The sequence below is a fragment of the Lampetra planeri genome, chromosome 10 (assembly GCF_965212315.1).
Source record: "Lampetra planeri chromosome 10, kcLamPlan1.2.h2, whole genome shotgun sequence".
Classification (NCBI taxonomy): Eukaryota; Metazoa; Chordata; class Hyperoartia; order Petromyzontiformes; family Petromyzontidae; genus Lampetra; species Lampetra planeri.
Genome location: NC_136116.1, coordinates 6,174,158 through 6,198,169, shown reverse-complemented (window position 1 = coordinate 6,198,169; position 24,012 = coordinate 6,174,158). Strand labels below are relative to the sequence as shown.

At 47.3% G+C, this 24,012-nt stretch overlaps 1 protein-coding gene across 2 annotated transcripts in view; it reads right to left on the bottom strand.

Annotated features, from left to right (window-relative positions):
• ALS2CL (ALS2 C-terminal like) overlaps nt 1–24,012 on the bottom strand; it is a 39,518-nt gene that overhangs the window by 5,772 nt on the left and 9,734 nt on the right. For both annotated transcript variants that reach the window (XM_078598080.1, XM_078598081.1), the window contains exons 4-31: nt 21,505–22,935; nt 20,328–20,511; nt 19,153–19,249; nt 18,731–18,808; nt 18,198–18,377; nt 17,418–17,592; nt 16,045–16,339; nt 14,894–14,956; nt 14,539–14,710; nt 14,288–14,419; nt 13,847–13,975; nt 13,208–13,278; nt 12,709–12,775; nt 11,517–11,896; nt 10,552–10,617; nt 9,886–9,984; nt 8,446–8,607; nt 7,828–7,939; nt 7,334–7,411; nt 6,701–6,831; nt 5,314–5,490; nt 4,021–4,144; nt 3,548–3,705; nt 3,051–3,137; nt 2,352–2,528; nt 1,830–1,872; nt 1,664–1,722; nt 560–709 (exon numbers count right to left, since the gene is read on the bottom strand). In XM_078598080.1, the coding sequence (XP_078454206.1) occupies nt 560–709; nt 1,664–1,722; nt 1,830–1,872; nt 2,352–2,528; nt 3,051–3,137; nt 3,548–3,705; nt 4,021–4,144; nt 5,314–5,490; nt 6,701–6,831; nt 7,334–7,411; nt 7,828–7,939; nt 8,446–8,607; nt 9,886–9,984; nt 10,552–10,617; nt 11,517–11,896; nt 12,709–12,775; nt 13,208–13,278; nt 13,847–13,975; nt 14,288–14,419; nt 14,539–14,710; nt 14,894–14,956; nt 16,045–16,339; nt 17,418–17,592; nt 18,198–18,377; nt 18,731–18,808; nt 19,153–19,249; nt 20,328–20,511; nt 21,505–22,935 (5,077 nt within the window). The remainder of the gene's footprint in view (nt 1–559; nt 710–1,663; nt 1,723–1,829; nt 1,873–2,351; nt 2,529–3,050; nt 3,138–3,547; nt 3,706–4,020; nt 4,145–5,313; nt 5,491–6,700; nt 6,832–7,333; nt 7,412–7,827; nt 7,940–8,445; nt 8,608–9,885; nt 9,985–10,551; nt 10,618–11,516; nt 11,897–12,708; nt 12,776–13,207; nt 13,279–13,846; nt 13,976–14,287; nt 14,420–14,538; nt 14,711–14,893; nt 14,957–16,044; nt 16,340–17,417; nt 17,593–18,197; nt 18,378–18,730; nt 18,809–19,152; nt 19,250–20,327; nt 20,512–21,504; nt 22,936–24,012) is intronic.

Sequence of the window (24,012 nt, the reverse complement as noted above, 5' to 3'; positions counted from 1 at the left end):
ATGTTTGCATAGACCACAATACCTGCAGTCATAATGCAAAAAAAACCATAACTCTGATAATGTATGCACTGTCCTTGAAGTTGATTGGTCCACACCCGAGACAGCTTTCCTTAGAGCCTAGTCTCAAATGGTGTTGGACCAGATGACGCCAAAAGGTGCACAACTCAAAGACAATGCACCATCAGAGTATGAGAGCTCGGGTAAGCATTTACACCATTGGAACCTTATGTTTCTGTGTTTGCTTCGTCTCAACAACAACAAAAGCCATTCACAACGATGCCCACGTATGTGCCCACGTATGTGCCCACGTATGTGCCCACGTATGTGCCCACGTATGTGCCCACGTATGTGCCCACGTATGTGCCCACGTATGTGCCCACGTATGTGCCCACGTATGTGCCCACGTATGTGCCCACGTATGTGCCCACGTATGTGCCCACGTATGTGCCCACGTATGTGCCCACGTATGTTCCCACGTATGTTGCGCGCGCAGGGGGCAAAGCGGAACGAAAGCAGGGCGAGCGTGGCCGATACCGGCGCTCGTAGTGGTGGCCCCCACCTTGCGCGCAGAACAACGAACATGAAGACGGGGATGAGGTCGTCCATCGCCCACTTGCAGAGCTGCTTCCGCGCGTCTTCCACGGCCGCCGTGATGGCACGGAACGTGTCCCCGAGCACCGCCAACTTCTCCCGCGGCGTGAACTTGGCACTGGGGAGAGCGTGGCGGGAATGCGGCACGCAGCAGAAATGTAAAACGGTGAATCGGCAGACGGGCCCTGGAGAGTCGGCGTGTTTAACGATTTGGATCTCCTGTGATGTAATGAACTGTAACAATTTAATATTAAGACTCTAATTCGCTTTAATCTCAGTTTTACTGCGTGGCCTATGAATGTGTAACTGTGTTTCAGACACAATGCATCGATGGTAATAGAAGTGTGGCAATTCACCCCACCCCAGCGATTCTGAGTCATCACGAGTCGAGGTCACAGCTTTTAATCAAGAATCAATTTCAACCTGATAAAGAATGTAGCAACCTCTAGTGACTGCAAGGGGGTCAAGTGAACATACAACCGTGCCACATTTCCAATGAAGAAAATACTCTTGCACACATAATCCTTGTTCCAGATCTGGCGGCAATCCATTTAAAATAATACTATGTGCAGGAAATGTCGGTACAGCGTGGAACACGCCTGTAATCCACAACTTTGCAGTGTTGGTGGATCATATAGGTTTGTAAAAATCAGATGCACTGCACTGCGAGGTGACCAGAAGATGGGAGAACAGGGAATTGGTTCATAAATACACCGATGTGAACGTTTCACTGTCATCGCCTCCCATGCACTAAACACAGAAACATAAATTGGCCAGAAACATAAAGATCCAATAAAACGTTTCTGGATATAGGACATGAATATTATTATTAAAAAACGCACCAAGATGAAGAATTTTCCTGCTGTGCTGCATTGAAGGCAAAACGTTCTGCCAATCTGGGACATGATTATTTGATTTTTCCTTTTCGGCAAAACATTTAATTCCAGTCCGTTAGGAATGTCATTGACTGGCAGATTGTTGTGGAAAGCCTGCTCATGCAAGACTTAAGATCACAAACGCCTAATATAAACAATTGTGAGAAACACTTGAATGAGAAATACAAGCGTCTCACCTGATGAGTTTCAAACAAGTCACCGCCTTCCCAAAACACTGGTTCTTCTGCTCCTGCATCTGCGCGCATCACAACAAAGGGAACGAGTCTCAGCTCTCTGCATTGACGAATTTGACAGCCAGGTTTTTCAGAATAAAGTCAAAAGTGAAAATGAGGCTTCTTATACCTGTTTGTCTGCCTGCTGAGCATCGGAGAGTGGCCACAGCTTCCTGTAAAACAGGAGACATCAATGAAACAAATGTAGCCCCAATTAAACCAGCAGCGGAGAGATTGTGCAAGGATGAGAAAAGAGATCACAGACGCATGGACTTTAAAAAAATTAACCAAACACACCTTACATTGATTTGCTAATGTAAAGCAACTCACATTTCATCACTAAAACTTCCCTGAGGAAAACTTCTTTAAAAGGTAACTTTTAAGGAATTGGCCATTCTTCATAGCAGGCGGATACGTGCCAATGCCAGAAATGTCCGTATTTTTTTAACGGAAGTGTTAACGACAAATGTGTTGAGTATGTTTTTTGTGCGGCACTGCCAACAATTTAGGTTTTTGTTCCCCAAGGTGATTCTTTCACCTAATTCTGAAAGAAAACCCTGTGAGTCCCCCACTGCACAATATTGCCTTTCCTAAATAAATCCCTTTGGGTGCCGAGTGTGGTCACAGAGGCACGGCGTTTGAGCGTACGTACGGGTTCGCCTCGAGGTAGCGCAGCAGGGCTTGGTCCGGCTGCCGGTTGAGGTATGTGAGGTTGGCCCAGTAGCAGGTCACGCTCTCCTCGTCCTGGAGCTGATAGAGCGCCAGCAGCTGAGGGTAGAGGCCGGGCAGCAGCAGGGGCAGGATAAGCCCGTTCCGTGTCACCACCTCCCTAGGTACGACACGCACGCACACCGAAAAGTCAGCGAGTTCTCGTTGGTTAAACAAGTGTTGCATGTGATACATTTCCAGACTATCATAGTGACAAGGTAATCACAGAAGACCAGCTGCTGTAGCCTTACATATTATACACTGCATAATGTGTAAGGCTATACGTTATGCAGTGTAGTCTTAAATAGTGGGGATCATTTTTTGCCAACTGAAGGGATTGTGGACCAAATCAACATTGGGCTGGCATATGAACTTAATACAAGCCTTGGTGCTCTACCCAATGAGATTCATTTCTGCTATAATGTAGAAAGTAAACACACGTTAGTGAACGTTTATTTTCATCCGGTTTTTGCTGAAAATATAAACACGATACAATTTGGATTTGTATGGCATTAACCGTGCGAATGGCTCCAGGACCAACAATGGGTGGGAATAAACAATAAAAATCAGCAAGGCAATGGCTTACGCCCACTTCATCTTGAAGGTAAAAACACAGGGACATGTACCGATGTGCCTTCCTTACCAGGCCTCATCAGCATTGCCGTCAGGGTCAGAGGAATTCAATTCTACAACCCTGCTTTCTTCCTCTGGCAAGTCTGGAAACAGGAACCTTCAGAAAACGACACACAAGCACACTTTGATGAAGGGGGTCTTAGCATGTGAAAACTTAAAAAAGTCATCATGTAAGTGTCCACTGCACATTTCGTCGTTAGTTTCCACTTTCCTCTATCTTGTCCAATATGCTCAAGTAGTGCCACATCTTTCTGACACTAATCTCTTATGTCGTCGTCGTCGTCAAGCCATTCTCTGTTAGGTCTTCCTCTCTTTCTGATTCCTCCCATTTTTCCCGAACAACACACTTTAAAATGTTCTGTTGTTGGCCATCCATCATGTGTCCAAATAGTGTCAGATGTGTCCAAATAGTGGCAGATTATAATGTGTGCAAAAAAATATAAAACATTCATTTTTTTTTAAAATCCACAGCGTGGCACAACAGTGAAAATTGCGTGTGGCACTTGCTGGATGATGGCGAATATGCGCTCCACGTAGTAGGAAATCTCGGCCAACGCAGTGCTTAGAAGCCGCCGGTCGGAGCCGATACCGACGTAGGTTGCTCGGAAGGCTGTGACGAGCATGTCGAGCAACCGGCCCAGTGGGTGCTGCAAGCTGCCGAATGCCTGGAAGGGAAGGGGGTGGGGAAGGCCACCGTCGGACGTTGGGATAGAGTTGAGAACCACATCACCTAAGTCAGCCCCCGCCCCGCCCCCGCCGGCTCCCAATCTGATCCTCGCACTGACAACAAAACCTCACTGGCACCATATTTAAATCTCCGTAAGACAATGTAACAAGTAGATAACCCAAAGACAATACATCGCATCTGAATTAAAAAGACAATTCAGCACTTTGATAACCCCAAGACAATGCTTCGAAATAATCGTAAGACAACACAAGGTGGAATTTGGGCTGCGATGGTCACACACAGGAGCCCCTACCATCTTGAGGTATGCCTGCATGGCCTTGTAGTCCTGGAGAGTCATCATCTTCCCTTGCTGGTAGAGCGGCACTGTCTGCAGAATGCTGTTCTCCTCTCCATCCGACTGTGGCTCCTCCGTCATGCTGGCGCCCAAAGGAAAAATCACGATAACAGCCAAGAACATTACACTCAACAACAGGGTGGCTGTGCATGTCTGAGCAGCACCACGCCCGGAAGCTGCGTGAAGGGGGAAAAAAGCAGAGCCCTTCAGACACATCCAGATGGCCCAATAGTAGCTGCAGTGATGGCATAGTAGTGTGCATTAATATGCTAAAATCAGGTTTATAGTACATTCAAGACTCTTACAGCCAAAGTGGGCTTCTCCGCAACCCATGTGTGTCATGGGGGTTATGTGACCATACTTCACCACGCTCGTCATTGACGGTTGAAGGCGAGGGGCATATAGTATGTGGAAGCATGGAAGTAAAATACAACAATATATTTTGCTGGATTGCCATCTGCCGCTCATCACATAGCTCCGCAGCAGCCTACACCAACCTGATGGTGTGGGCAGGGGCCCTTCTCTTAGTTTGAGGCTGCTATGAAAACGCAATGTTTCACAGTTGAGTAGTCTACCAGTAGTGTGTGTGGGGGGGGGGGGCAAAGGGCTGACATGTGTACATATTTATTGAATAAAACGAGTCGGAAAATGGGTGCCAAGTATAGCAGCCCATGTACATCAGCCCATGTACATCAGCCCATGTGCATCAACCCATGTGCATCAACCCATGTGCATGAGCCCATGTACATCAGCCCATGTGCAGCAGCCCATGTGCATCAGCCCATGTGCATCAGCCCATGTGCATCAGCCCATGTGCATCAGCCCATGTGCATCAGCCCATGTGCATCAGCCCATGTGCATCAGCCCATGTGCATCAGCCCATGTGCATCAGCCCATGTGCATCAGCCCATGTACATCAGCCCATGTGCATCAGCCCATGTACATCAGCCCATGTGCATCAGCCCATGTACATCAGCCCATGTACATCAGCCCATGTACATCAGCCCATGTACATCAGCCCATGTACATCAGCCCATGTACATCAGCCCATGTACAGCAGCCCATGTGCATCAGCCCATGTACATCAGCCCATGTGCATCAGCCCATGTGCATCAGCCCATGTGCATCAGCCCATGTGCATCAGCCCATGTGCAGCAGCCCATGTGCAGCAGCCCACATGCAGCAACTAAGACGAAGCAGACCGAGCGCATCAGCTCGCACACAGCAGCCTACACAGCAGCTGGGACGTACATCGAGCTGTTGTGAGTTCTGTCCATGGTGTAGGACATGACGATATTTTCCCAGGCACGGTGCAGGTCCCTGTTGCCAGGAGTGGCGCAGCCCATCTGGGCCCAGCACTCCTGGAAGATGCCGCTCCACTTGTCCCGCGCCGGCACTGCGAGAGACAACACCCTGCCGTTGGGCGGCCTGGGGGACGAAGAGACGGGCGGCAAGCAGAGGTCATGCGCTCAGGAGGTATGCATGCGCTCACAAATACGCACGCAAGCACTGCGGTCACACTCGCCGCGACATCATGTGTTGCTGAGCTTGTTAAAGAGTCGCACTCTCTGTCAAAATTAGACTTGAGGCTTCAATCAGCTCTCGATTTACAGTTCTTTGTCAATCTACTGTTGGATGAAGGTCTTCCTACATCTTGTTGCTTCTGGGGAGCATCCAACCTATTTCTAAAATAAAGGTCCTTTCTTTCTTGCAAAAAAAAGCAATGGCTAAATGTAATGTCTAAAATATATCTAGAATTTTGACTCTTGAGTAGGTGGTTCAAAAAAAGGATACGTGCATTCTGGTAATGTTACAACGCATGATGGAAGGTTAAGATCACACCTTTCGCAGCCTAGAAATCATGCGTTTGCAAATATTTAGTATTCTTAAGGTGTGGTTGCATTAATAATATGTCAATGATGACCTCTCGGCGCTAACCTATGACGAATAAATATTGAAAGGGTGCACACTGTGAAGACTGCCAAAATATTAATGCACCAATCCTTTAAATTTAGATTTAAAGCTTTCGTGACTGCAGGGATTCATCTTCTTGTTTCTTTTGGTAAAGTCACGTAGAAGGGAAGTAATAAAATAATAAAAATAAAACATAATAAAATAATTCTCACGACGTTTCAGCCACAACGCAAGCAGCCGTCCTCAGGTGGAGAACAGGTCCATCAAGTAGACAGAGTCTGAATGGCACGCTCCAGGCTTGGAGCGACTATTTATGCTGGGATGGAGGAGCGAAGAGCGTCTTGACAAAATAATTTGCATATCAAGAGGAATTTAAATATGCTAAAATATGCTAAATTCCTCTTGATATGCAAATTATTTTGTCAAGACGCTCTTCGCTCCTCCATCCCAGCATAAATAGTCGCTCCAAGCCTGGAGCGTGCCATTCAGACTCTGTCTACTTGACGGACCTGTTCTCCACCTGAGGACGGCTGCTTGCGTTGTGGCCGAAACGTCGTGAGAATTATTTTATTATGTTTTATTTGTATTATTTTATTACTTCCCTTCTACGTGACTTTACCGAAAGAACCAAGAAGATGCGCAAATCCTTCTCGCAAAGGCAGAGGGAGAGAGAGACCTCAACGCGCCAGCAGGAGGCAGCAGTGCCAAGGGGGGGGTCACTCACTGTGGCACGCCATAGTCCACTGAGTCGGACGGAGGCGCCGTCTGGAAGGTGCCGCTGATCTTGATGCCGCTGCCCCACTCACCGGTGAAAACGCCCTCAATGTAGTCCCCGTTGGGCATGGTGAGCACGCCCTGCAGGTCGAATGGTGGACGTCACGCCGCGGATCAGCAACGGCGAGACTCGAGAAACGACGACCGAAAGCGTTGGAGCGGTTACAGCCAAACGCGTCGCGCCAATCGTGCGCTCCCGATTGCTTATTTGGACGCTTTGACCATGGCGGCGGTGTTATCAAGGCAGCAATTTATGGAAATGTATTGCTCAAGCAAACATTTGGCTGGAAGCAAAAATCAAGGTGTGTGTTAATGAGCAGCGCAACCATTGTTCAGGAATAATGTACCCTTGGAGAAAGCATGCACCCAGCGAGAGATTTTCCAAAACAAATCATCGGCACAGTATCTGGAAACTGAAGCTGAAGCCAGAGTCACCATTGGGTCCAGTAGGAGGCTTCTGTCAGTGAGTCATTGTTTGAGGTCAACCGAGATTGGCAGAGAAATAGGAGCCTCTGGCTTGGCCTCAGTTTCCATTTACTCACGTGCAGCTCATTGCCTTTCTTAATCACATATCACCCCTTACCTTCCCATTGAGAATGCGCTCATCAGAGAACTCCCCTTCAAAGAAGGTGTCGTCATCTGTCATTAATATGCCCGATCCCTGCGCGCACAATACGAGGTTGTAAACAACTAAGTACATGTATTATTCGGCGATGCTGATTACATAAGAAAAGAATTACTATTACTAACGTAATTGTGCTCACAGGAATCTGGCATACTTTTAAAATAAGTTGCAATAACAATTTCATGACCATCTCGGATTTTTTCTACTTGAAACATTCATTGCAAAATGTACATTCCTGTCACGACGTTTGAATCAAAACAAAACCTCCACCTTTCAGGTGGTGGGGCGAGTGCGTTACCAGCGTGATGTTTGAACCCCGAGTGCATCGGTTTAACGCCTTGGCACAGGGGTCTGGTTTCACAATGAGACACTCTAATAAGCCCCCTCCCCCGTGCCTCCCACCCCCCTGTGCCCCCCCCCCCAGACCCCCCCCCCCCAACCCCGAAGCGTACCACCATCTTGTTGCGGATGAAGGTGCCCTGGTAGACGATGCCATGCTGCGTGATACAGAGCCCATTCCCGTGCCGCGTGTCGTCCTCCCACGTGCCCATGTACTTCTCGCCCCTGCACGTGCCAGCCACACGGGCAAAGTCGCATTCGCTCGACTCTGTCGCCCCCTAGTGCACACTCGTGTGCTCAAACACAGGTCAAGTTTATTTTGTATAACCAGTTGGGTTTGCTACAGTGGTATGGGGCATGGGACAGACCCAGGTGTTATGGGTTAACTGAGATGCAAAACCAGTTAGTCACACATACAAACACAAAAATCCCCCGAATAACCGTAAAAATATGTTGGTGCATGAGGAGGTGGTGTGGCCAGAACCACACCCAGGCACTTTTGTCTCCCCATTGTTGATGTTTACACACGTCACCAGGTACTCATATCAATGCAAGTAGACTTAAGGAAGGCCGAGGACCAGATCAAATAATCACAGCTGACGCTAGCCGTTTGCAGGAATCGAACTCGGGTCGCCGGTTGGCAGCGCAGCGCGCCGACCACAACATTGCCGCTCCCCTACACGGATATGCCCAAGGCATGTGCATGCGCCGTTGGTTCGTGATGGACAGACCTGCTCACATTCTCGTAGACGCCGTAGCCGGCCCTCTTGCCGGAGGCCCAATGCCCCACGTAGACACCGCCGGCGTGTTCCCCCTTGCTGCTCAGCAGCATTCCGTGGCCGTGTCGTACACCGCCCATGAGGTAGCCCTCGTACACCTCCCCATCCGCGTGTCTGCATGCCCACACATACACACATACTGTATATCCAATGACACCCCCCACCCCTCCCGCCCCGTTGGGGAAAATGCTGTTAGCGAGCACCTATGAAAGCCACCATGGTGTACAGAGGAGTGGTGTCGCTAGCATGACAAACCACTGCCTTTGTCTTCCTAACGCTGATGTATACTTATTTTAACGCTGAACAGACCTAGAGGCGGCCGAGGATTGGTTCTGATGTCACTCGCCATTGATGTTAACTATGGCCGGGAATTGAACTCCGGTTTATCATGTACATTTAGCCTAATAGAACGACCAAGACAATGCAAACGGGACAGTATAAACAATATAAATAACACAAAAATAATATATCTTAACTTAAAGCTTTCGTGAATGCAGGAATTCATATTCTTTGGGTCTTTCAGTAAAGCCACGTAAAAATAATAAAAATAATAACAATGTCACCTGATGACGATTGCTTGTGTTGTGATGAAAACGTCGTGATATTGTTATTATTTTTTCTATCTACGTGGCTTTACCAAAAGACCAAAAGAATATAATATATCTTGAATAGTAGTAACCTTGAATCAGATAATACATCGAACAACCAGGTGGGTAAATATGTAATACTAGCTATTTTGCCCGTCCAAGGACGGATGTATATTGCAGTAAATCAGAAACATCCAAAAGAAAAATTGTTCCGCTCATGATTATTAATGAGGGGGGTGCACCATGTGGAATGACGTCACCCGCTAATTGTTATTGGGGAGGGGTGCGGCATGTGGAGTGACGTCACCCCCTCATGGTGTAAATTTCCACGCGGGCATGAATATTAATTAAGGGGGGGGCCTCTTTTGCAGTGACGTCACACACGGATGTAGCACTGTGCAGCGTATTTATTTTTTACTGTCACTTTCTATAAAGAAACGTCAAATTTGAAGCGACTTTGCGTAATAAATTATTTAATTCAGCTCGACCTTCCTCTGCGTTAGTGTAAAAATCCACCCACTCATGAATATTAATGAGGGGGGTGGAGCTCATGTGGTGTGACGTCACGCACGGGATGGACAGACATTTCTGGATGATTATAGTAGGTAATGCCTAGTGCGTGACCCACCACAAATCTTGACATTTCATTTTTTAATAAGTCACAATAGCAACATTCATTCAAATGATTAATTCAGTCGAGAATGACGGAACTTCATGAACTGAGTAACATTGTTTAAATGCGAAACTACTAAGATCTGTTCATATTGACACGTGCGGTATACGCTGGACGACAAGACCCCCGTACTTGTAAAGGCCGTATCCGTTAATCTTGCCTTCTCTCCAATCCCCGCAGTACTTCTCCTTTTTCCCCGTGCTTGCGTTGACCACCGTGTACTTCCCGTACCTGCACACAGAAGCAGCAGCTCACTCACACCCTCGCTCGCACTGGCTTTTGCAGAACTGCAACATGTGGGCGAAATTAACGACTGCCCTAACTCTAAAACATTTACTTGAACAGCCCTTTTAGTAATCCACTGCTGGATGAGGACGGTTTCTGCATGTCCGTCGAGGAGGCTATCCGACCATACTTCACCACACTGGTACAGTGCGGGTTGGTAGATTTGGGGGGCATAAACGTGGCAGAATTGCAGTTGCAATTGACTCTGCTGCACTGCCCTCTGCTGCCCACAATGTAGATCAACAAGCCCCGAGTTATGACGATGTATGTATGTATGCATGTTGAACTTCTTTCACACCATACATAACCAACTGTGCTCAATCGGAAGTACAGGGGAAGGTCACAAGTTCGCCCATCAAACCATTACCCAGGCTCAAATCTGCTTAGCTTCCAACATCTGAAAGACTGCACATTCTGGGTGATTTGGTCATAAGCCTTGGAACTACATTGCTCTGAGAATGTAGCAAGACTCAAATGTTAATCATTAGCAGCGCCGGCAACGACAGGACTCACCCATGCTCAGATCCAAACTTGAAATTTCCTATATACGTCCTCCCATCAGGCCATGTCATCCTTCCCCTAAAAGGAAGAACACAACTGTTAGTACATCCCTGGAAGTGCTGTGCTAAAACTATAACACAACGTTGGACATAAAGTTGTAACTGAAAATCAACGAATATCTCTGATGTATCAGACATTAGTACTCCTATTGTCATGGGCAGTTCAACATGAGATTAAAGCTTTTGTTAACAAAAACAGAACTTTAAAATTGCAAAGAAATTTAGGTGACCAGAAGGCTCAGAGGTAAGCAATATTGAGCCAGCACCTCTGAGATCCTGGCTTCCAATCCAGGAGCCATCCCATAATAAAACCAGGCTCTCAATTGTAGCCAGTTACAACTATAAACTAAACTATTTTTTTTATTTTACAAGGTAAGGCCCACTGAGCTATGTAGCTTTCTTTCAGAAGCGACCTGGCCACAAATGATAGCTCAACAAAGTGGCTTATTGCGTGGAAATTTTACAGCAGCCAAATGCTCTAAACGCAAATGTTGATGTGTTCAGCCACGTCAATCGATAACTACATCAACATTTTTTTCTCAAATTTGGGTTTGCACTTAAATTTGGCTAAATTTCAGCTCTTGAGCATTAACACTATCGGTTTGACTGTTGTGTAACAGAGTTAAAGCAGAGTGTGTTGGAACGTGTGACTTCATCTATGTAAAGGATAAAGACCACAAGTATTGTGGTGAATGCAGACGTGATTCCTTGTAAAAGGTTTCAGTTTGGTGTTGAAATATCTTAACACCTGTTTTGTTATTCTTGGTTCTTTCGGTAAAGTCACGTAGATAGAAAATCTAAATTAAAAGCAAAAAACCCACGACGTTTCGATTGCAACACAAGCGGTCTTCTGCCAGAAAAAAAGGGGAAAACCTATTCTCAATTTCAGACAAAGCAATGAAAGCAGATCTGCCTTACCAGCCGTGGGGTTTCCCATCGCACCACTGGCCGTAGTAGTGTGCACCGCGGAGTTGGGGGAGCTTGCGGAACGTGTATCCACAATCCGTGCGCAGGGAGAGGCTCCCACGACCCCTGTGACCTGGGCTGTCCTGTGGCGATGAGCCCGAGGCTGTGCTCGAGTGCCCAAGGCTGAGCAGGCTGCCTCTCCGTGAGTTCGCTGGGCTCGGCTGACCCACACTGCCCAGGCTTTCATTCCTGGAGAGAGCCGGGCTGCCTTGGCCCGCACAGAGCAGGCTGCCCTTCCGGGAGGCCAGGCTGAGCAGGCTGCTGGTCCCTCCGATGCTGGGTTGCCCAATCGACTCACGGATGACCCTTTCGAAGGTATCTCTCCAAGTGTCCTGTGCGTCCATCACCCATCCACAACGTCCGTGATAACATCCAGGCCTATGTACTTTTTACAGCCCTTTATAAAATAACTACTGGATGAAGGCCGTCGCATGCCAAGTCAGACCCAGGGGGTTGTTTGACCATACTTCAGCAGGCTAGTCAGTGCAGGTTAGTGAATGGGGGCAGGGGCAATAATGATTCAGTTTTCACTCGTCACCACCTGATATTAGCCGTGGCCAGGAATCGAACTTAGAGGTTGCCTGTCTTATAGTCCAGTACAAAACCACTGTGCCACCACCACTCTCCATCTATGTCAGATCCCTATTTAATGTGAAATTTATCACAGCAAAAGCTTTGAGGTTTGAAAAGCTCCTGCACTCATGAAAGGACCTGCTAATAAAATAAGCTATAGACTGCTGCCACGTAACAAAAACAAATTAATTTACAGTCCTTTCTTAAGCCACTGTTGGCTGAAGGACTCCCCACACAATCGGGTCATGGAGGCTGCATCACCATATTTCATCACGTTGGTCACCGTGGGGGTTGATGAAATAAGAGTCCTCAGGACTGATTCGGTTCGCACTCATCACTGGTATTAGCCATGGCCTGGCATCAAACTCAGGTAACCTGGTGCAGAGTGCAGTGTGCACTGCTCCTACCATACCACTGCCCCATTACCACCACTGCCGATCCATCCATTAATTCATATTATATAAAAATCCCTTGAGACAAAATATATCTTTGTCGTAGGACGATGCTCTTGTAAATGGCACATGGCACACTGCATAACGATAAATAAATTACGAGCCATGCTGGAATGTACCCTGTTCAAAGCTGTTGAAGATGCCAGATGCAGCTCTTCTTCAGGAGTGTAGACCCTTAGGCCATACCTGAAAAAAACACAAAGAGCCACAGGCAATGCACGAGGGTGATAGCAGGGAATCTGTCATTAAAATGCTAAGATGCCATTTAGTTATTCACGCTATTCATGAGCTTTATTGCCTGGGACAAGCATGGCTTAACCCTTTAATCTCAAGAAAACCATAAGCATTCTAAGTTCATCCGAGTGCATGCCTGCATGTGGAAAACGCATCCGATTGAACGGTCATTGTGAGACGCAAGCTCTCCGATGTATTTATGGGCATACTGTCCCCGATGTTTCACTTCAAGTACCAAGAGCTTCTTCATATTCAGTTCCTGAAGAAGCTCCAAACACATGGTGCGAAAGGTTGAACATCATGCCGAACAACACGCGGTACAGCGAACACCGGTGAGTTGTACTACAGCACCAGCGCGAAAACCGGGACACTGAATGAACGTACACATTTTGGTTGTTGTCGTTGAGCGTTTCCACCCATATGGTCGAAACACAGTAGACGGTCTGTGTGGCGCCCTGCACACGGCACATCAAATGGCATGTGAGAGATGGAACAGACGCGGAATTCTCAGTCTCAAATCAGTCGTAGGCTGGCCTGTGTTAGTCTAACGAGAAACACCTGTGGGAAACTGCAAACGCATGCTTGTGCAACGTCCCACAGAGAATAATGCCTGACTGTTGGGTAGTAAACCGATCACTTTGTCTTCACCCTGAGCAATGTGAGCATTGCGCAATAAAAATATAATTATATTATCATCACGTATCATGTCCCGCTTCAGTGAACCTATACATAAAATATGAAGTTCATTAAAGCAGGGATTTTTTGTTTACAAATACTGAGTGGAAACAAATATCTTGACAATTTGACCAAGTGGTCTTCTTAAGGATGTATATATTAATTAATTACCTCTTCTCTATAATTGCTAGTACTGTACAGGCAAAGTAACTGCGGCACTGTGCTTGTTCAAATCCACCAAATACAATCAAACACACTACCATCGCTAGGCATTCATGAGCAGGCAAAAGCATCGACGCTGTCGGGCCTTGGTCAGTGCTGCACACAGCAGACAACCCTCCCTCCCACCTTTGTGTGCAGGAAGATGTCGTTAAAGAGGATGTAGCGATGGGTGGCGAATCGAGAGGTCTTGACAGGCGATAGCGGAAGCGAGATGCTGTCCTTGATGACCCGACGAGTGGGCACGCACAGGTTCTCCTGGAAAAAGTCGATGTTGCGTTAATGCAGCCACCTTCTTAAACAACCCCGCAGTGTTCAAATTACTGGTCGTTAAGGACAAGTGCAGGGAACATTATTTATTTGTCGTAAGCATTGAACGATCATTTGAAAACAGCAGACTGCATTTATCAATATTTAGGATTATGATTTGCATTCATAGGGTGCTTAAATGCATTGCAACTCATCTCATCTCAATCATTTCAATTCCCTGCTGCAAGTCTAGCCAGGGGGATCATCCCCGATGGAAATTGTCCCTGTGTGGCACAAAGTCAGAACACACATTTTCCATACCAGGCTCTTGCTGGTCTTATGAAGCCAGAACTCCCTGGTGCTGTACGCTTGTTCGATAAGGTTCTTGACGTCATTGTAGAAGGTGTCCCACTTCAGGCTCACGGCCTTTGCCCACTCATACTGCGGTGACTCCTGCACAAACACGGTCCCGTTCGATCACCCACGTCACTCTCGCCATCCAAAACCAAGGGGACCCACGCATTCCGTAAGAGCGAGCGTGAGCAGGGAGCGCGTGAGTCAAGACGACGAACCATGGGGAAGCACGTAAGCAGGCAGGTGGCGAACATGGAGTAGTTCTGCATGTGGGAGGCCGGGGCCATGAGTATGCAGTAAAGTGTCTCCACCACGCCCTGGCTGCTGCCGAGGGTCTCCATGAGCTCCGCCAGCTCCCAAACTTTCTTCTCTTGCTGCCGATAGTAGCTGCTGTTGAGACGACAAGCAACAAAAGGTAAAATTCCTTCTGTACAGACTTAAGACTGTTGGAGCAAGTTCTGTTTGTGAGCACCTAAGAAGGCCGCCATGGCGCATAGCACCTGTAAGTATAACAATGAAAGGTTATAGGATAACTGTCCCAATCAACAGAATAGTGAAGTGAACATTGCATACCTGTTGCTGTTGATGCTTTCTAAACCCCTAATGACCAACAGGTTAGTCAATGCTGCAAAATACCTGCAGAAAATAAAGGTGATTAGGTTTCATTGCATAACACATTAGTATTTTCAGTCACATTATTATACAACTTCACACTGCTACGGACTTGTAAATTCCTGTGAATGTGATTAGCATAATACATGACACACAATGCTGTATTCAAAATAAAGCAACACGTTGAGTCTGTGCTTGATGTTGATATCCTTCTCAGAAGAATAATCTTGTCAGACTGGATTTATATTGAGATGTTATTTGGTGCTGCTGCGTTGGCAGTGGTGCACTCGTGCACGAGCACAACTGCCAATAACACTGTGGTCTTAAAAGTAAAAATTAATAGGCACGTTTCTGGCAATGGTTCTTCTTCATAGAAACGTCAATGACATATGCATGTTACATGTATGTACATACGTAATTCATTGTATCACTTCAGCTAACAAATTTCCTTATATACCTGCTTAAATAAGGGTGGGTTTTCACCCATTTCCACTAATGGCCCTGGGTCAGTGGTGAAAATTCCACATTCCTATGACAGGCACTAGTCTCAAGGTAATATAATTGCCCAAATGAGTACTTCCCACAATCCAGCACTCCTTTGATCAACTCCATGAGATTAATACGAGTCCCCGTCGATCGTTAACGACACATGACGGTGGCATGGCCGAGTGGTAGTGCGTTTGCCGCTAGTTGCAGAAGTTCATAGTTTGAGCCCAGCAGCTGCCCTGGTAAGTAGTGTGGGTAATATAAACCAAAGAGAATGCAGTCCTTGACAGTGGACATGAAAGATCTGGTCAAGTTATATGGCAATGTGTGTGTGTGGTTAAAATCTTCTAAGTAAAAATAGTTATATCCATATCCTGAAATTACTTAATTAAAAAAAAAAACAATTGCAACATCGGCTCGTACCGTCACACTAATGGCCACTGGCCGACCAGTGGTAGGTTCAGCTTATGCTGCACAGGGACAGCCACCACCGGTGATCACCTTAGTAAGACTACAACAGGACGTTTGAACGAATGACAGAAGATGCGACGCAAGGTGCTTTTGGGTTGCCGGGCATTTAAGTGCCCCGGTGTGCAATGCAAACCCTAATGCTACCCTCATCTTACTCTGAATAGGCGTCCTGAATGGCAGTCTGCTCCGTCACCAAATGCACGCTCCGGATGTGCACGTGACCCGCAAAGGGGTCCTCCGTGGCCGAGGTCGATCGGCCTAATGGCGACGACGTCATGGGCTGCGGAGAGCTGGACGACACCTCCGAGGTGCCGGGCCGGGCGGAGGCCTTGAGGCTGGAGGCCATGGCGGAGAGCGCGTTCTCCAGCATGGACACGAGCGAGCTGAATCGGCTGAGCAGTAGCTGGACGGGCGTGGCCATGGCAGGTGGCAGCGTGCGATCTAGCCCACCTGCGTGCATAGACACGAGCACGAGCATACCAGAAACGCGACCGCTTTTCATGACGGTTGATCGTAGTTCCGAATTTTACATTATCTTAATGAACAAAAATAACCACTGAATGAAATGTCCCATTACCACATACAGGTACATGTATGTGTTTCAAAACAGTGACAATATTTACATTCTGCAGAGAATGGAGATTCGAACACCTGAAAGATTTGTTTATTCAGCTGTAAAGCCATTTATACATATTACTCATGGTCATCCATAATAGTTTTTTTGGGTTAGAACGCGTAAATATAAATGTGTCGTTAAACCCGCCACCACCTGACACAGCCAATTAGTAAGGTTTGTCACGTAAACAGAACATGCCAATTCGTTACTGGTACAGCAACACCGGTGTGTTGGAGAGCAAATCTACAACATTTACAATCTTAGTACTTTTTGGATAGTAAATATTGTGGATTTGCTCTCCAAAAGAAAACTGTTTCTGGTGTGGACCAATCAGTTTCAAGGACAATGCATATATTATCAGAGTGTTTTTTTGTTTGCATTCTGACCACAAGCATTGTGGTTAATGCAGACGTGATTCCTTGTAAAAGGTTTCAGTTTGGTGTTTTAACATCTTAACACCTGTTTTGTTGCCAGAAGAAAGGGGAAAAAACAATTATCATATTTTGCTACTGGCAAAGGAGGTCCCATGATGTAGAGAACTACAAAACCCATTACCAATATAAACATTTCAATAGTTAACAGTGTAACAATTTTAAACGTAACTTTTATTCCAATAGGGAACATTTTGCTGTGATATCCTCGAGGCCCTTTCATATTCATCGTGAGAAGAAAGGCCGGTGGCCAGGTACCACTTTGGGTTGGCAGGGGACAACTGCATGTGACAGAGCATTAGCAAAGTACAAAGTCCAGCATGGACAGTACACAAATTAATTATTTTAAACACAGTTGCTGAGCATAGGTCCAGAGGCGCAGCATGTCAAGTGGCCAGCAACAAACAGCACCATCGAAAGTTGCAATAGATAGCGGTTAACACGTATTTGTCGTAATGATGGTACCACGGACAACATTCACCTTCTTGCAGCAGAGGATGGAAGACGACATCCTTCATGCGGCCGAGAACTTGCACGTAGTCCCTCTCGCTCTTGAAGAATTCATGCAGCAGCTGCGAGTACGGCGGAGGTGCAGTCTGCAGGGCGAGCACCAGGCTCTGTTCACCGCCCGCCTGCACCTGGGTCACCTGCAGCTTCTGTGATTGAGTCACATCAGTGGCATTCCGTGTCAAGAGGATGACTGCTCTCGGCTCCGTGGTCTCTTCCCTCCCACGACAATAGCACTGTAAAACTTACAAGCCACGGTGATGTTCAGTTGATGCAGTGAGATGAGCCAATGCAGCCTGAAAATTACATCCTGTCCTTGGTTAAAACAGTTGCAGGATTTACATATGGCAGGAAAATCATGCAATAAGCTAGATTATATAACTGTTCCCCACATATGCAGCTGCTTTCATAAATAATTAAATTGTAGAATAGAAACCGAGAGGTAGAATTCTTCAAGAGCGAGGTAGACCTTGTTTGTGTCTCCAAGTTTGTTCAGGTTGGCTGCTTTTCAATAAAGTCACGAATAGCAACAACTTTCGAATACAGATTTGGGCAGAATGCGATTATCTTTACAAGAATTGTAGGAGGACACACCCCTCCCACCCGAGCGTTATGCACAGACGGAGCTAACGCATTAATTATTTCAACATCAGTTGCAAAGTATAAAAAATGAGGTCATGTTAAGTATCGTATTTCTACATCTACCCCTCTTGCTGCTGCTGCTGCTGCTGTTGCCGCCAGCGCCACCACCTACCTGATTAGGCAGGGGCAAATGGACGATTGGAGGACCCTGCATTTCGTCCGCCCCGGAGCCGTGCCCCGCCAGGCGGCTACAGTAGTACACACGGCTGTCGTAGGAATCCTCGCGGTTGATCGCAAACAGCGAGTGCTCCTCCGCCGCTGCCACGTCCAGCACCTCGCCAGCCGGCAGAGTCTGTCGCGCACAGGGGGGAGCGACGTAGAGGAGCACAACGGGAAACGTGTTGTCGTGTTGTTATAAATACATTGATTACGCATTGATGCAATCCAATATGGGAAAATAGCAACGAACCCTGCAATCTGAATTTTATTTCCAACTATTGGCCGACATCGGCGGCGAGTGATATCCAAACCAGCTTCTGAGCACCACCGCCTGACCAACCCACGCTGTCCGGCCTTGCAAAGTAATTATGAATAACCCCCCCTGTCTGAGACGGTGTGGAGAGGCCCTCCTCGTTCACAAGTGGATTGACAAACACCTGTGTTTGTGTCTGCGAAGTTTAGTTGTTTTATTTGTGCCACGGGTACCTCCAGTAGGTGCGGCGTCAGACAGCGCAGCTTGTCGTGCCCCAGCTGTCCACTGCGGTTCCTGCCCCAGCTGTACACCTGCATCCAACATCACACCGCCCATAGGGCACAATTTACAAGTACACTAATGCCCAATGCCGAAAGTGTTCAAATATCTAAGGACAAATTAAATTTGTATATCTTCTATTAGTATAATGAATTAAATTTGTCAAAATATGTATCATGGAGATAAAGAGTTTAATTAAAGATTGCGGTCAAAGCTGAAATGTAAAAAAAATCCTCTCTACAATTCACATTTCACACAAGCTTTTGATTTGCAGCTATGTAACAAAATGTTCACCAACTTGTAAAATAATAAAAGTTTTTTCGATAATCAAGTTCACAAAGTTCAAAAGTAACAATCAGAGTAAATGAGATGTTACCTTTGAGGTGCTGGTAAGTGCGAGGGAGTGGAAGTCTCCTGCCGCCAATTTGATGATCTCTTCACCAACCAAACTCTGAATACACTGAGGCATCAGCCTTCACAATGACAGTTTCAATACAAACACATACACAACCCGTACAGTGCATCGTCATTCACGGTGTGATGATAGCTATCGTGTAAAACATTTGCCTGTTTCTGAACAGCTACGACACATCCAAAAACACAGGCCGTAAACCGATACTTCACAAATAACTGTCCCATACTTACAGTCTATAAACAGTACATGAACCGCTAATCCTTGCCTGGTTTACTCTTGTTCATTAACTTTGGATCCGTTTTTATAGGGCAGAGTTGTGCCGTTTTCTGTGTGACCCAACTCCCTACACAGCACTTGCGCCTGTGGTGTCTGTTTATTTTTATTCGAGCTCCTGCGAGGGGTGTCCTCTGCGCTTATTCTGAACACGCCAGGCACATGGGGGGACATGCCTCAACTACTTTACCGTGAAGCCTGTATAGATCAGTCGGTGCACCGTATAATCAGCTCAATAATCTTCCCTGGGAAACGCACGACAAATATGGTTCGTGCGTATAGAATGTCTGCCAATCTGGCTTTATTCCACATGGAAGGTGCACCCGGTCTGGCTTTACAGTGCGCTGGTGTATGCTATAAACGGCACCCGCCATGCTCTCTGAATAAACAAAATGCCAGAGTTACACGTGCGCACACACCATGCTTCTCTCGGGAACAAGAAAAGCATGTTCATGTGTGCAGGATAACCACGTTCACAACTATGGTGACATTTTTACGAGCACCACAGTTTGTGCACGTGTAATTACGCAAGTCAACAACTCTGAAGCCTTTTGTACAGGATTATCCATTCATCCCCTACTACAATAACTTGGACATAGCTGAAAATAAATAATTTTATTTCAAAGCTTCTACACATCTCCCACCAATCGCAACACACTTATTCAATCATGGAGCTATGGCTTTCACGACATTCAATCAGCTATAAACGGATCGGCCTGTATTTCAAGTGTAAACAGCTCGAAGCAGCAACCATTATTTTCGAACACCATAAATGCTATCGTCTGCCAGCAACAGGTGCTCCCCCCCCCCCCCCCGTCAGTCCACGTCGAGTGCGTGTCTCACGCCCCTGAGCCGCATCCCACCTGGAGAGGGTGTCTCCGAGTCCCAGCTGCCCGTCCTGGCCGTCCCCCCAGCTCCACACCTCGAGGCGCTGCCGGCGGGGCTGGGTGCTCGTCGTCTGCCACCCTCCCTCCCAGTTCACAGTAGTGCTCGTGGCGCTAGGCGGACTCTCGCCGGCGCTCGCCGCACCACCGCCCGCCGCGAAGCCTGGCAACAGCGTTGGCAAATCGTGTAAACCGTACAAACCGCTTCACACAATGCGCCGTGTCGTTCGTTTTACGAGTTACACAAATGTGGTCAGGCAGTGAACGAAACAGTTATCCTTCAGTTAATGAAAGCAATCGGTCTAACATTTCACTAACATTTAAAAGTTACTGGGAAAAATAAAATCTTAATTAAATTGGTATTTTTAAACTGATTGCTTGCCAATGCTTTCCAACTAGGTTGAAATGTTTCTGAAATAGTTATATCCAAATAACAAATACGTATTATAAAGTGCTGTTTCTTTTAGGGACTCAGCCGACATAAAAAAAATGCCAAATTAATCAAACCATTTCCCAAAGATGGACAAAAAAAACAAGCACTAAAAGGACCTGCTTCGGAATTCTAGGCCTGCTGCCAGCCGAGGTGCACACGCCCTCCCCGTCAAAGCAGCTGCGCCCCATAGTCTCATTGTGGTCTACAGACCATAGCACTATTAAAGATGATCCAATATGGAAACGCAACCTTGTGCAGCTTAAATATACGCTCCAAGCCTGGTGGTGTTTCATTCAGACGCTGTCTTCCCGACAGACCTGTTCTTCACCTGAAGACGGCTGCTTGCGTTGTGGCCGAAACGTCGTGAGAATTATTTTATTATGTTAAAATTGTATTATTTTATTATTTCCCTTCTACGTGACTTTACCGAAAGAACCAAGAAGATTAACCTTGTGCTATTAGGGACTTGCCCACAAAAAGCGCCAAGTATATCATCAGGTCGCCTGCTCCCTACCCGGCAGAGCCACTACCTGAATCGCTGTGTCTCATCGCGGATACACTGCTTTTTGTGCACTTGGCGCGAGCACTAGCAGTATTATCGCTAATTAAATACATCAGAGGACAAACACGTGTGGGATATCATTACTGAAGCCATGCACATTTGAAATTAATTGTGTTACAATAATATGACTGTTGACGATCCACCGACGTTATCAAACTTACCATGATCAAGCTCTGGTTTAAATTCTTTGGTGTTGCGATTGTGCCCGAGCTGGTTCGTGTCGATGCTCGTAGAATTTCTGCACTCCTCTGCTTGTGCACCTGTCCTCGAGGCCGCTGCGCATTCTGCCGGAATTGCTGGCCTAGCCGCGGGGTTATCGGGGGTGACCTGCAGCACATTCATTCCCCTGTCCTTCAAGCTCTGACTCCGTGGCACCTCTGGCTGCCTTCCCATTGTCTCTTTCCTCCTGGTGCTCCTGCGGCGAAAGCGCCTGATGTGCTCGTACACAGGAGACATCTGCTTCTCGGAGACGCTGTCACTCGAGAGAAAGTGCTCAGTGGATGAGTCCAGTGCTTCAGAATCGAACGCAAACACAGAGTTCGCCGGTGCTACAGCCGGACTCACTTTCTTCTTCTGTGAAAGATGCCGGACGCACCTCATCACCGCGACTTTGCCAACTTCTGAGACCTCTTGGTCAGCTTCATCAACATCGGCCACGTTGACTTTTTTCGGGTTCACATTATGAAGAGGCTCATGGATATTTTTCTCAATGTTCAAATCATCGTCATCAGATAACCAGATATTAGTGTCAATTTTCAAATCATTCATTTTGAAACTATCCTCGAAAGAACTTGACAGGTCATCGCTCACAAATGTCTTAAGGCGCATTCCTCTATCGCTACGATTAGAATTTTTGTGATCCTCTTTGGCCCTTTCTTCAATGCGAATGGAAATCCCTTCCAGCGCATCCTCAGTTAAACTCATCCACTCACCGCTTGCAGTAAAATTGTCACTACCAGCCGTCACGTTTCTTGACAGCACGGGTTGCGCCGCAGGCGGCTGAGCAAGCCCTGGTGCATGGTTCTCATGGAGCACCTCCACCAGGGCCAGGTTGTGCAAGGCTCCACACACGAGCTGCCTCACCTTCACCCCCACAAAGTGCTCAATTCTCCGCGGCTGGTACTGAATGCGGCTTGCGGAGGCGGCCGGCGGGTCGGCGGTGGCGGCGTGGCATAGCTGCGAGCTGTTCCCCCAGCCCCACATCTCGTCAGACGTCTGCGACCAGGCCAAGGTGTGCGTGTGCCCGCATGCCAGCAGGGAGACGTGCAGGCGTCCCCTGGAGCCGGCACAATTCCGGGGCGATGCAGACGGCTGCACGGCTGCCCCAGACGCGTCGGGGTCCCTGTTGGGCTCGAACGCCACGAGGGTAGGTCCCTGCACCTCCTCGGTGTCCCTCACCGCACACTGGCCGTGCAAATTGCTGCCCCACATGTACACGTCGCCCAAGCTGCCGACAGCCCCACTGTGACGGGCTCCGGCGGCAATGTACACCACCTCCACTCCCGCCAGTCCCATCTCCCGACGGGGCTCCTGCGCAAAGACATACGCTTGGTCCTGCCAGGGCTGCTGGCCAAAGCTGTACACGGCACCATCTGCAACACAAAGGCATGGCCTGATTACGGTGAATGAACAACTGTTATTTATTCCAGGTCATGCTCTTGGATTTGATTGCAGGATAATTGTATTGATCATTATCGTCATCTGTCTGCCAGGATCTGTCATCTGTCTCGTCGATTGCGTTTTGGCCCAGATAAATCATAATCTGCTTAGCACACTGGAATGTAGCCCAGAAAGCGATAGGAAATGCAGAACTGTCTTATAAATTCTACGGGTGTCCATTGTCTCCATTTAAAAAAAAAAATTTCACCCAAGCTAAAACTGCCGAGTAAGAATATTGTAAACACACGCAACTAACATGCATCTGATTTGTTCCAGTTCATGCTCTTGGATATATGGTAACACTGTATAGAACATGATGATCATCATCTGTGCCTATCGTGTTTTGGCTCAGAGAAACCATACGTCACTCATACCACTGGAGTGTAACTCAGACACTGTAAAAAATACGCATAATTAGTCAAGTGTTGTAGGCTGTGGACAAAAAGGAGACATCAAGTTAATGTGTACATATCAATTTGTTACATTTTCTCGTGTTTTACATGTACAGCTATTTGTCAATCCACTGTTGGATGAGGGCCACCCAATGCCGCATGGATCATGGGGGTTATTTGACTCAAGTTCAACATGCTGGTCAGTGCAGCTCATACCAGTTATATTACCGAGCCGCCAAATAATATCCACCAGTTGCAAATGTCCTGAAATGCGACTACTGCACAATGCATGTAGCTAAATATGTCACACTGACTAGACGAGTAAACTCCGTGTGCTCACATCACCCCGCCAGTTCTGTGTACATGTGTAGTGACTGAGATTGTCACTGTGTTTGTGCCGGGCTTACGAAGCCACGGCGGATAATGTGTTGACATTATGTGTAGCCCGCTTACGGAGTGTCGTACCAGCCCGAGCGGGGCATGGGTGAGCGCTGGTCAGCGCGGAGGCATCGCGAGCAGTGTGCGGTGCGGGCTCCCGGTGAGGGAGCGAGAGGGAGCGTCAGCCAGCCAGGGTTACGTTGGGGCATGATACTCTGGTTGACCTGCTGACACGTGACC